Source organism: Anomaloglossus baeobatrachus, chromosome 12, assembly GCF_048569485.1.
Source record: "Anomaloglossus baeobatrachus isolate aAnoBae1 chromosome 12, aAnoBae1.hap1, whole genome shotgun sequence".
NCBI classification, from domain to species: Eukaryota; Metazoa; Chordata; class Amphibia; order Anura; family Aromobatidae; genus Anomaloglossus; species Anomaloglossus baeobatrachus.
In genome coordinates this window covers 109,115,755-109,129,396 of record NC_134364.1, presented here as the reverse complement: position 1 = coordinate 109,129,396, position 13,642 = coordinate 109,115,755, and the positions used below count along the sequence as shown (strand labels likewise).

General features: G+C 42.2%; 1 protein-coding gene across 1 annotated transcript; it reads left to right on the top strand.

Annotated features, from left to right (window-relative positions):
- The first annotated feature begins 911 nt into the window (after positions 1 to 911).
- LOC142258093 (uncharacterized) lies at positions 912 to 8,464 on the top strand. The gene is made up of 2 exons (XM_075330550.1): positions 912 to 999; positions 7,321 to 8,464. Exon 2 carries the CDS (start codon positions 7,377 to 7,379, stop codon positions 8,265 to 8,267), a length of 891 nt encoding a protein of 296 aa, XP_075186665.1. The 5' UTR covers positions 912 to 999; positions 7,321 to 7,376; the 3' UTR covers positions 8,268 to 8,464.
- The last annotated feature ends 5,178 nt before the right edge of the window (positions 8,465 to 13,642 follow it).

Here is a 13,642-nt window from a genome sequence, read left to right as displayed (position 1 = left end):
TCTCACAGTGTATACCTTTTGTAGATGCTTCCAACAAACGAAAGGATGACCTGCATAGATCGTTGTTTACACCTGATGGGTTGACGGTGGAAGGTGTGCATTTGACGGATGACTTGGAAGAAGATCTTCACAGTTCATCAAAAGAGGACAATGTGACCACCAAACGCCAGTACAACTTTCGAGACCGAGTTAGAGTAGAATACTCCGCATTTTTTGATGATGAAATAAGAGAACTTAACAAGAAGAAACGTTTACGAGTCAAATTGAGCAGTGATAAACTAGAGCCAGGGATTTCCGGTCTTTACTCTTGTAGTGAATGTGGGAAAAAGTATAAATTGAAATCAAACCTGATCAAGCATCACAAATTGCATACAGACGTGTCGCGCTTTATCTGTTTGAAATGTGAGAAGTGTTTCACACACCGGTCTCTTCTATGGAGACATGAAAGAGCCCATACAATGAGTAAACCATTTGCCTGTCCGGACTGTGAAAAACGCTACACCGATTCTTCAGCTTTGCATAAGCATCGGAGGCTGCATACCGGATACAAGCCATATAAATGTCCAGAATGTGATAAAACCTTCAGTATTAGTAATTACCTAATTGTTCACCAGAGAACCCACACCGGGGAGAAACCTTATATTTGTGATAAATGTGGGAAATGTTTTGCTCAATGTTCTTCCCTCATCACACACAAAAGAACCCACACAGGAGTAAAACCTTATGGTTGTATTGAATGCGGAAAAGGCTTTTCAACCAGTTCCCACCTTATCACCCACCAAAGGACCCATACTGGGGAAAGACCCTATCGATGTGAAGAATGTGGAGTGGGCTTTAAGCACAGCACCCACCTTGTCTTACATAGGCGGAAGCACACCGGGGAGAAGCCATTCAGCTGTGATAAATGCAAAAAGAAATATGCCCAGAGACCAAATTTTGTTAAACATCAGCAGAAATGTCATGAAGATGAATGATGTCCATGTTAGATCTGAGCACCTGGTACGTCTGTTTTTTTGCCCTATTTGCTTTTTCAGTCAAAATGTTTTTATCTCTGAAAATAAATGTTTTGGCTATCAATTATTTAATCCATTTTCATCCATTTATTTCTTTGCAAACCCTTTTCGAATACAGTTGTTGATTACGTAGGATTTGAAATAAGCCATGGTGTTCCACTGGTAAAAATGTTTGATGCAAAATAATATGTATTTGCAGAGTAATAGCTCAGGAAAAGATTCTTTGCTGGCAAATTTGCACTAAAATCTTCATGGAAGACATGAATATATAGGCAGATTTGTCATGGGTATAAATGCCAGCCCATATACTTAACGCTTCTGTTGGCTGGACCCACCGACATCGTGGACTCAGCCAACAATCTAATATTTGTAGAGGTCCATGACAAATGATTCTCGGAGAAGATATGGCTCCAACATGTTTAATTTTTTGGGCTGCTGATTCTTTTGTTCTTGCGAAGATAAGCCGCTCTTGAAGAAATGGTAAATTTAAAAAAAAAAAAAAAAAAAAGGGTAAAAAAAAAAATGGATTTTAACCCCTTAACGACCGGCAGTAATATTAAGTCCTTGCGGTCATTGTTAACCCCCACCTGTTGTTGCAGGCTGCATCTGGGGATCCGCGCACATTTCATCTGATTTATACAGCTGACGTGTGCTTGGCAGGTACAACTGGAATCACTATCCACCCATACCTGTTAACCCCTTAAATGGCACTGTCAAGATGTGACAGCGCCATATTAACGGCGATGGCGGTAGAAGTTTACTCACCGCCTGATACCGGAAGTCATGTGAAGAGAACAGGTAGTTATCATGGTAGTACAGGGTCATGTGATGACTCCTATAGCTCACATGACTCAGGTCCTTTAAAAAGCAGCCGAGTACTGCCGGTTTTAAGAGATGATGATTTCTTCCGGTTGGAGTGGTGATGCCCTGATTGGGAGAAATGAATGAGCGATCAGACTGCTGATCGTTCTAGTCCCCTAGGGAGAGTAGTAAAATAAAAAAAAAATTGAAAAATAGAAAAAAAATAAGTTCAAATCACCCTCCTTTCGCCCCATTGAAAAATATACACACGTTTGGTATCGCCGCATTCAGATATGCCCGAGCTATCAAAATATAACATCAATTAATCTGATCAGTAAACTGTGTAGCGTTAAAAAAATTCCAAACACCAAAATTACATTTTTTGGTCTCAGCATATTTTGCGTAAAATGCAATAACAGACGATCAAAACGTAGCATCTGCACAAAAATGTTGCCATTAAAAACGTCAGCTCGAGACGCAAAAAAAAAAAAGCTATCTGAGACGTAGATTCCCAAAAATGAGAACTCTACGGGTCACGGAAAATGGTGCAAAACATACACCATTTTTTTTTCTGGACAAACGTCTGATTTAATTTTTAACCCTTTAGATAAAAATAATCCTATTCGTGTTTGGTGTCTACGAACTCGCACCGGCCTGAGGCATCACACTGGAACATCAGTTTAACAATATAGTGAACAGTGCGAATAAAATATCTCAAAAACAATAGTGCAATCACACTTTTTTTTTGGCAATTTCTCCGCATTTGGAATTATTTTTGCCATTTTCCAGTAACTATATGGTAAAACTCATGGTTTCATTTAAAAGTACAGCTCGTTCCGCAAAAAAGCGAGCCCTCACATGACCAGATTGACTGAAAAATAAAAATAAGTTATGTCTCTTGGAAGAAGAATAGAGAAAAAAAAAACAAAAAGCGCTAAAACGGCAGGTCATGAAGGGGTTAAAAAGAGGTGCAAATGAAAAACCTCAAACTTGACAGAAAAGCTCAAACTAAAAAATGAATTGGCCCATTTGCTTCTGACGTAACTACTGTAACGTCTCCATATTTAATACAGAAGATGACAGCGTGCGCTATTTGAGCGCTTACCTATTAACATGTAAGCTTAGATCAACTACTTATTGATGATATTGTATTGATCCATTTTTACAAGTATTAAGGGCTTTAGAGCCAGTGATCATCTGACCACTCAATCTATGATGTGGATGGGCAAGACTTTCAGTTTCCTAGCAAGTTTCTACTTAACCTTGCCATTTTGGCTTCGTTATTGGCCAATAGATGTTGCAAATAGAGGTTCAAAAGATCTCCTGGTTGACAATGATCTTTTCTTATTGATATTACTTAAGGCATTGCTTTAGTCAAGATAAGTAGAATTTCCACTGATTATAGGAAATTAAAAATGTACGACTTAAAGGGAATCTTTCAGCAGGTTTTCATGACTTAATCTGTGAGCAGCATAATATAGGCAAAGAGATTCTGAAACTAACCATACTTAACTTAGATTACATGGTGAAGCCGTTCTGACTTTATCTCAGAATTGAGTTTAGCAGAGCTGGGAGCTGTCCCCTCCTACACCAGGCTCTCAGTAGAGATTGTGCATGGATTGTGAGGTGTCAATCACAGCGAGGAGCATGCCGGTCTACACTGCGCCTACAGAGGAGTCGTACCAATGTCAAACACAAAGCTATAAACCCTTTAGTTTCGGTAAACAATAGCTCGTACACAGATAAGAGAAGTACATATGTTTGTTTTTTTTCTTTTTTAACCGCTACAGCATGCAGCATAGTAATGTAACTTTATTAATAGGAATGGTAGCAAAGTCCTGTTTATGAGACAGAGGGATTAAGTAGCTCCACAATCAAGATTGTCAATGTTTCCAATCCCCTCACACAAATGTAGAGGGCGAGGATCAAGAAGCTACTCCATCAAGATCATCAATATTACAACCCCTGGCAATAATTCTGGACTTACCTGGCTCTGAGGATGTTTATTCAGTTGTTTACTTTTGTTTAAAAAAAAAAAAGCAGATCTCAGACGTGGCACCAAACTAAAGTCATTACAAATGGCAACTTTCTGGCTTTAAGAAACACAAAAAAAAAATCATGAAAAGATAATGTGCAGCTAGTAACGGTTACTTTTCAAGACCAAACTGGGAAAAATTATGGAATCACTCAATTATGAGGAAAAAAATATGGATGTGATGGGGGCTTTTAAAAGAAACAAAAGAACAGTCCAACACATCACTAGTATTTTGTTGCACCACTTCTGGCTTTTATAGCAGCTTGCAGTCTCTGAGGCATGGACTTAATGAGTGACAAACAGTACTCTTCATCAATCTGGTGCTCCACTTTTCTCTGATTGCTGTTGCCAGATCAGCTTTGCAGGTTGGAGCCTTGTCATGGACCATTTTTTTCAACTTCCACCAAAGATTTTCAATTGGATTGAGATCCGGACTATTTGCAGGCCATGTCATTGACCTTATGTGTCTTCTTTCAAGGAATGTTTTCACAGTTTCTGCTCTATGGCAGGATACATTATCATGTTGATAAATGATTTCCTCAAACATCCTTTCAATTCATGGGATAAGAAAAGTATCCAAAATTTCAATGTAAACTTGGGCATTTATTGAAAATGTAATGACAGCCATCTCCCCAGTGCCTTTACCTGACATGCAGCCCCATATCATCAATGACTGTGGAAATGTACATGTTCTCTTGAGGCAGTCATCTTTTTATTGTTTAGCTTTTCTGTATGTAAATCCCATTTCCTTTAGGCGGTTTCTTAAAGTTCGGACACAGACATTGACTCCAGTTTCCTTCCATTCGTTCCTCATTTGTTTTATTGTGCATTTCCTGTTTTGGAGACATATTGCTTTGTTTCCTGTCTTGACGCTTTGATCTCTTCCTTGGTCTACTTGTATGCTTGCCTTTAACAACCTTCCCATGTTGTTTGTATTCGGTCCAGATTTTAGAAACAGCTGACTGTGAACAACCAACATCTTTTGCAACATTGCATGATGATTTACCCTCTTTCAAGAGTTTGATAATTCTCTCCTTTGTTTCAATTGACATCTCTCGTGTTGGAGCCATGATTCATGTCAGTCCACTTGGTGCAACAGCTTTCCAAGATGTGATCACTCCTTTTTAGATGCAGATTAACGAGCAGATCTTATTTGATGCAGATGTTAGTTTTTGGAATGAAAATTTACAGGGTGATTACATATTTTTTTTCCCCCTTGTTTGGTCTTGAAAATTAACCGTTACTGGCTAGCACATAATGTTTTCATGTTTTTTTTTTTTTTAGTGTTTCTTAAAGCCAGAAAGTTGCCATTCGAAATGACTTTAGTTTTGTGCCGTCTGTGATTTGCTTTTTTTAAACAAAAGTAAACAACTAAATGAACATCCTCAGAGCCAGGGGAGTCCACAATGTTTGTCAGGGGTTGTACTAATGTGTTAATAGTAATGTGTTAATGTAATATTATTAATGTGTTAATAGTAATGTGAAAGGCTCTGAAAGTGCTGTAGTGAAGGTACAATGTCTGCCTTTGAACTTGATGAATCTGTCTTATTTCTGTCAAATCAACTATCTACAGTTGCAATTTATTGATTGACCCCCCATTGCAAACTGACCTTATTAGCAAAATTTCTACCATTTACTATAAACCACCCAAACATGAACAATTAAAATAGCACACCTTAACTAACTTAACAAGTGAATTCTCCAAATTCAATACAAAATGGCACTTTTATTGTCTATTGCAGTCTCAGAATTCTGTAACATCTTCAGAAGTCGACTCTTTACTACTTAGTAGAACAACTCTGGCTATTATGACCTGCTACAAATATGATTCATAGCCAACCAGCTTCTCTTAGTGTTCCTTAAGAATTTTAGCTCAATCCTCATGATTAATAACCTCCAGGTTGCTAATATTCTTAGACTCAAGAGATTAGTCCAAAAAGTTGGAGAGATCATTGACTTGCATTAACAACGAAAAAGACACACACAGATTGCAAACGTGGCATTAATGTTCCTAGAGATATATTTGAAAATATGGTTCGCAAGTTCAAAGTTTTTACCTGGACGTGGCAGAGAGAGGAATCTGTCACTAGCTTCCACCTGGTTCCAGAGGAGTTCCAGATGGTCAACGTTACTTGAGTGACTGCAAAACACCTGCAGTAAAATTTGTTGGCAGCATGCATGAAGGTCACAGAAGTTTTGTGATTCTGTTCTCTGGAGTGATTAAACACAACTGGATCGTTTTGGGCCTATGGATTAGCAGAATATGTGGAAGGGCAAGAATGAAGCAAACACTGAAAAGAATATCATGCCTTGAGTGAAGCATGGTGATGGCTCGATGATGCCAAATTAAAGCATTGAATTGGCTCAATGGTTCCTACATTGAGGTATGGTGATGGCCCAGTAATGCCTAGAGTAAAGAATGGCAGTGGCTTGGTGATGCCTATAGTGAAGCATGGTGCTGTCTTGATATCTACATTTAAATATAGTTGTGGCTTGGTGATGCATCTTTGATTCCTCTAAAACAGGACATCTACAGCGTGTGGACTATATAGATTTAATCAAGTATTGGGCAATGACAGGAGAAAGCATTATTCTATGTTGAAGCTTTAGTATCGTCATACCTTCCAAATGATCAGTCCACCAATGCTTAATTTCAGAAGAAGTCCTCCAAGCTTCTGCAGTGGATGTAACTGTGTGACTTGACTTGTAAAACTAATAGAAAATATTTGGTTGGATTTGAGAAAGGCAATTGCAGAACATAATCCCAAGAATATTAGTGAACTGGAGACAATTGCCCATGAAGAAATGGGCTAAGATTTCTCAAAAATGCTGTCAGAATTTCTTGTCTGCCTATGCATCATGTTTGCAGCTCTCCAGACTACTAAATAAAGCTCATCTTGAAAGGGAAGAATAATTCTAAGACCGCATTAGTCAGTAAAAGTGAAATGTAGTGTTGAATTTATAGAAAGTCTTATTAAACTATTTAAAGTGTTATTTGATTTGGTTTATTGCAAACAGCAGAACATTTGTAAAATTTGATAAACCGTAATTGCAAAGGCGGTAAAGAACTTTTTGATTTTTAATATAATTATGAAATCCCATTTGAAATTAAACGTAACACAAACTTAACAGTTTTGGAATTTAAATTTTAAAATAGTTTTTTAGGGGGTTCAAAGGGATTCTTGTCAGTCAGGTTTATCTTGATCTGAGGCAACAGAGTGATTCATTTACTGGGCTTCTTGCTGTAGTTCTGATAAAATCTCTATTATGTGCTCAAGCTCTGCTAGACTTCTCAATGACCAGCTAGTGCTACATCTACACACATTCTTTGATTTGTTTGGTGTCTCTTCATCCCTAATTGTTGTAATGAAATATAATATGATCTTCGGAATCTCTATTGATATCAAATGTATGTCTTGACCCTCGTACGTTTTGGTTGACTGTGTTCTCACAGTGTATACCTTTTTGTAGATACCTCTTACAAGCAAACAAAAGAGCTGAATACATCGTTGTTTACCCCTGATGGAATGACGGTAGAAGGTGTGCATTTGATGGATGACTTGGAAGAAGATCCATGCATTTCATTAAAAGAGGACAATGTGACCACCAAACGCCAGTACAACTTTCGAGACCGAGTTAGAGTAGAATACTCAGCGTTTTTTGATGATGAAGTAAGAGAACTTAAGAGGAAGAAACGTTTACGAGTCAAGTTTAGTTCTGTTCTAGAACCAGGGATTTCCGGCCTTTACTCTTGTAGTGAATGTGGCAAAAAGTATAAGCAGAAATCAAACCTGATCAAACATCAGAAATTGCATACAGACGTGTCGCGCTTCATCTGTTTGAAATGTGATAAGTGTTTCACACTCCGGTCTCTTCTGCGGAGACATGAAAGAATCCATGCACTGAAAAAACCATTTGCCTGTCCAGACTGTGAAAAACGCTTCACCGATTCTGCAACTTTGAAGAAGCATCAGAGATGCCATACCGGCATCAAACCATATAAATGTCCAGAATGTGATAAAACCTTCAGCATTACTACGTACCTAATTGTTCACCAGAGGACCCACACCGGGGAGAAACCGTATGTCTGTGACCGATGTGAGAAAAGTTTTACTCAAAGTTCCCACCTCATTACGCACAAAAGAATCCACACAGGCATAAAACCTTATGCTTGTATTGAATGTGGAAAAGGCTTTTCAACCAGTTCCCACCTTATCACCCACCAAAGGACCCATACTGGGGAAAGACCTTATCGATGTGAAGAATGTGGGGTGGGCTTTAAGCACAGCACCCACCTTGTTTTACATAGGCGGAGGCACACCGGGGAGAAGCCATTCAGTTGCGGTAAATGCAAAAAGAAATATGCCCAGAGACCAAATTTTGTTAAACATCAGCAGAAATGTAATGGAGATGAATGATGTCCATGTTAGATCTGAGTACCTATTACATCTCTAATTTCTTTTCCAAGTTTTGTTTTTGTTTTGTTTTTGTTTTTTTTATATATAGAAAATAATTTTTCAATGTTTTTTAGAAGTAGTCGTCTTGTAGTTTTATTTGCTTACATTTCGTGTAAACTTCACTCATGAAGAATTGTTAGATGTGTATAAATTGTTACTGTAATAAATGATATAAGTAAAAGTGGGTTTACGGAAAAGTTGTTTCACTTTTTGACACATCAGAGACATGTCCACAGTTATAAATTGGTGGAAAGCTCCTTCATTTCTTTCCCCTTTGTCAAATCTCATTACAAGTTTTCAAGAACGTGAGTGGAAGCAAACAATAGTAGCATGAAGAAGGGCTATTGCACCATGTATCATTTATACAAAAGGAACAGATTAAGCGCTCATGTCCACTTGCGATTAAAAAAATGTCTGTGATACTCGCCCAGAAAAGTGAGTCGAGTGTCCTGCGTTCGGTCTGCATTTTTTTTCTCACCTAGCATCTGTATGACATGTGAGACTCATGCGAGTGCTTTGCGAGTGTGTAGATTTTTTCATCAAGGATCCGTGTGACATGCATATGCCATCCGTATTGCGATATTTTTCTCGCACCCATAGACTTGCATTGGCAAGTCTGGTGCGATATACGCAGCATGCTGCGATTTGATCCTCCGCACAATGAGAGCTGAGGAAAAAATATCAAAAGGACACTGGCCCATAGATTAACATTGGTGCGAGTCCAATCCGATTTTTAATCGGATTGCATTCGCACTTGAAAATCTCAAGTGGACATGAGCCCTAAAGCTGGGTTTATACACTGAGACTTTCTAGCGATCCAACCTGCGATCTCAACCTAGCCGGGATCGCTACAAAGTCTCTGGTGAGCTGTCAAACAGGCAGACCTGGCCAACGACCTAACAGCGATCCGGACCTGCAGAGCGACTAGCTGGTCGTTGGGGACGTGTCAAAAAAGCAGGTGAACTTCACCCGACTTCATTTAATGCCGCGCGGCTCTGTGTGCCGTGTAAATAAATAATTAAAAAATCCGGCGTGCGGTCCCCCCCTCTTTTAATACCAGCCAGATAAAGCGATACGGCTGCAGGCTGGTATTCTCAGGATGGGGAGCCCCACGTTATGGGGAGCCCCCCAGCCTAACAATATCAGCCAGCAGACGCCCAGAATTGCCGCATACATTAGATGCGACAAATCTGGGACTGTACCCGGCTCTTCCCGATTTGCCCTGGTGCGTTGGCAAATCGGGGTAATAAGGAGTTATTGGCAGCCCATAGCTGCCAATAAGTCCAAGATTAATCATGTCAGGCGTCACCCCGAGATACCTTCCATGATTAATCTGTAAATTACAGTTAAAAAACACACACTCGAAAAATCCTTTATTAGAAATAAAAAACACTAACAAATTCCCTCATTACCAATTTATTACCCACAACAAAGCCCTCCTTGTCCGGCGTAATCCACGGTCCTCCAGCGTCGCATCCAGCTCTGCTGCATGCAGGTGACAGGAGCAGCAGAAGACACAGCCGCTCCTGTCACCTGCACGCAGCTAATGAAGAGAGCCGTGTGATCGGCTGAGCTGTCACTGAGGTTACCTGGATCCAGCGGTGGATGCAGCGGTGGCCGCGGGTAACCTCAGTGACAGTTCAGCTGATCGCGTTACTCACCTCATTTGCTGGTGATTTCCCCCCCTCTCTCATACTCACCGATCCCCGATCACCGGCGCTGTACGGCGTTCACACTGCTCCGGCGGCTTTTCCTTTTTTGAAAAAGCCGGCCGCTCATTAAACAATCTCGTATTCCCTGCTTTCCCCGCCCACCGGCAAATGTGATTGGTTGCAGTGAGACACGCCCACACGCTGAGTGACAGCTGTGTCACTGCACCCAATCACAGCAGCCGGTGGGCGTGTCTATACTGTACAGTAAAATAAATAAATAAATAATTAAAAAATCCGGCGTGCGGTTCCCCCTATTTTAATACCAGCCAGATAAAGCCATACGGCTGCAGGCTAATATTCTCAGGATGGGGAGCCCCACGTTATGGGGAGCCCCCCAGCCTAACAATATCAGTCAGCAGCCGCCCAGAATTGCCGCATATATTAGATGCGACAGTTCTGGGACTGTACCCGGCTCTTCCCGATTTGCCCTGGTGCGTTGGCAAATCGGGGTAATAAGGAGTTATTGGCAGCCCATAGCTGCCAATAAGTCCTAGATTAATCATGTCAGGCGTCTATGAGACACCCTCCATGATTAATCTGTAAGTGACAGTAAATAAACACACACACACCCGAAAAAATCCTTTATTAGAAATTAAAAACAAACACATTCCCTCATTACCAATTTATTACCCACAACAAAGCCCTCCTTGTCCGGCGTAATCCACGGTCCTCCAGCGTCGCATCCAGCTCTGCTGCATGCAGGTGACAGGAGCAGCAGAAGACACAGCCGCTCCTGTCACCTGCACGCAGCTAATGAAGAGAGCCGTGTGATCGGCTGAGCTGTCACTGAGGTTACCTGGATCCAGCGGTGGATCCAGCGGTGGCCGCGGGTAACATCAGTGACAGCTCAGCTGATCGCGCTACTCACCTCATTTGCTCCGTGGAGCTGACCGGAGTGGCGGTGAGTAGCGCGATCAGCTGAGCTGTCACTGAGGTTACCCGCGGCCACCGCTGCATCCACCGCTGGATCCAGGTAACCTCAGTGACAGCTCAGCCGATCACACGGCTCTCTTCATTAGCTGCGTGCAGGTGACAGGAGCGGCTGTGTCTTCTGCTGCTCCTGTCACCTGCATGCAGCAGAGCTGGATGCGACGCTGGAGGACCGTGGATTACGCCGGACAAGGAGGGCTTTGTTGTGGGTAATAAATTGGTAATGAGGGAATTTGTTAGTGTTTTTTATTTCTAATAAAGGATTTTTCGGGTGTGTGTTTTTTAACTGTAATTTACAGATTAATCATGGAAGGTATCTTGGGGAGACGCCTGACATGATTAATCTAGGACTTATTGGCAGCTATGGGCTGCCAATAACTCCTTATTACCCCGATTAGCCAACGCACCAGGGCAAATCGGGAAGAGCCGGGTACGGTCCCAGAACTGTCGCATCTAATGTATGCGGCAATTCTGAGCGTCTGCTGGCTGATATTGTTAGGCTGGGGGGTTCCCCATAACGTGGAGCTCCCCATCCTGAGAATACCAGCCTTTAGCCGTATGGCTTTATCTGGCTGGTATTAAAATTGGGGGGGACCTCACGCCAGATTTTTTAATTATTTATTTATTTATTTTACTGCACAGTATAGACACGCCCACCGGCTGCTGTGATTGGGTGCAGTGACACAGCTGTCACTCAGCGTGTGGACGTGTCTCACTGCAACCAATCATATTTTCCGGTGGGCGGGGAAAAGCAGGGAATACGAGATTGTTTAATGAGCGGCCGGCTTTTTCAAAAAAGGAAAAGCCGCTGGAGCAGAGTGAACGCCGTGCAGCGCCGGTGATCGGGGATCGGTGAGTATGAGAGAGGGGGGGACACTTCAGTCACTCGGGGGATTAGCGGTCACCGGTGAATCCTTCACCGGTGACCGCTAATCAGGATGCTACACAGACAGAGCCGCGGAGTCGCTGTAAAGTCCCCTTTACACACTGAAACTTGCTAGCGATGCATGCTGCACAGCGGGAAACAAAGGACCTAGGAATGGTCCTGAACGATTTGTAGCGATCACAACTTCACAGCAGGGGCCAGGTCGCTGATAGGTTTCACACACTGCAATGTCGCTGGGGAGGTCGCTGTAACGTCACAAAACCGGTGACATTACAGCGATGTCGTTTGCGATGTTGCAGTGTGTAAACCCAGCTTAACAGGTACAATATAGGCTATAAAGATGGTATCATTATGTTACAGGCTTCCCTTTATCTTTGGCAGGCTCCTCCCAGTTTTCTACTTGCTGATAGGTGGATTGCTATATCGGACCAGTGCCATTATTGTCCTTCTGGCTCAAACAATGCACTTTCCCTTTTTGCTGTATGAGGGAGGTTTGCCTGTACATCATTGGCATTCCGTGGCACAGATTAGGAGTGAACGGTGGCCTCCAGCAATCCTGGCCAGCTTCAGGTCCGTGATTACAAGCTCTATTGAAAGGAGCTCATGACCATTGTGCACGTGAGTTTATTTTTTCCAGACCATAGTTGTGTCCAGGTTTGGCAGTGAGCAGTAAAAAAAAATTGTAATAAATAATTGTAATAAATTAAAAAGTTTCACAAGCACTATCCAAATATGCCGATCAATACGAATGAGAATAACTTTCTAGCTAGCATGAGACGTGTGGCCTATGCATTGCACTCTCGCTGCAAGAGCCCAGGATTGATGAATATATGGGGAGAAGACGCAGCTTATAGTTCTCTGAGGTTCATGTACCTACTAGAGGAATCAAAAAAACTAATTTTGCACTCCTTGGATGAAAGACTGAAGGAAAAGATTGAAATCACAAAAAAAGTTCATAAACTAAAGCCTGCTTTACATGGTACGATCGATTGTGCGATTTCACAATCGATCGTACCCGCCCCCGTCCTTTCTGCGTCACGGGCAAATCGCTGCCCGTGTCGCACAAAGTCAGTAACCCCCGTCACACATACTTACCTCTCGTGCGACCTCGCTGTGGGCGGCGAACGTCCACTTCCTGAAGTGGGAGGGACGTTCGGCGTCACAGCGACGTCACACGGCCGCCGGCCAATAGAAGTGGAGGGGCGGAGATGAGCAGGATGTAAACATCCCGCCCACCTCCTTCCTTCCACATAGAGCCGGCGGCGGCCGCGGGAGGCAGGTGAGCTGGTCATCGTTCCCGTGGTGTCACACGGAGCGGCGTGTGCTACCACGGAAACGATGATCAACCAAATTAAACGATATTATGGAACCTAACGAGCAGTACCCGACTCACGATTTGTGAGCGATACTGCGTCGCTAGGAGGTGTCACACAGGCCGGCATCGCCAGCGATGCCGGATGTGCGTCACAAAAACCGTGACCCCGACGATCTATCGCACGATAGATTGGTGTAAAGCAGCCTTAAGAGTTGCCACTTTAAAACACTTTGGAGAGGTTTCAGTATCATCTAAAAGAACACAATCAATTAGAAAAGAACTTCCAAGATTTTAGCAGTAATATGGCATATCTATTCCTGGTCAAGAAATTAATATAGAGCAGAAAAAAGTATTTTCAGCTTACCAGGATATATGGTCCCCGGAAAAATTTGCGGTGCACGGATCCTCCAGCATAGCCCAGTCTGGAACCAACAGTAAGTCAATGAGGGGAGGAAGGGGGCAGGGAATAATGGAATCCAGCACCAAAAATTAT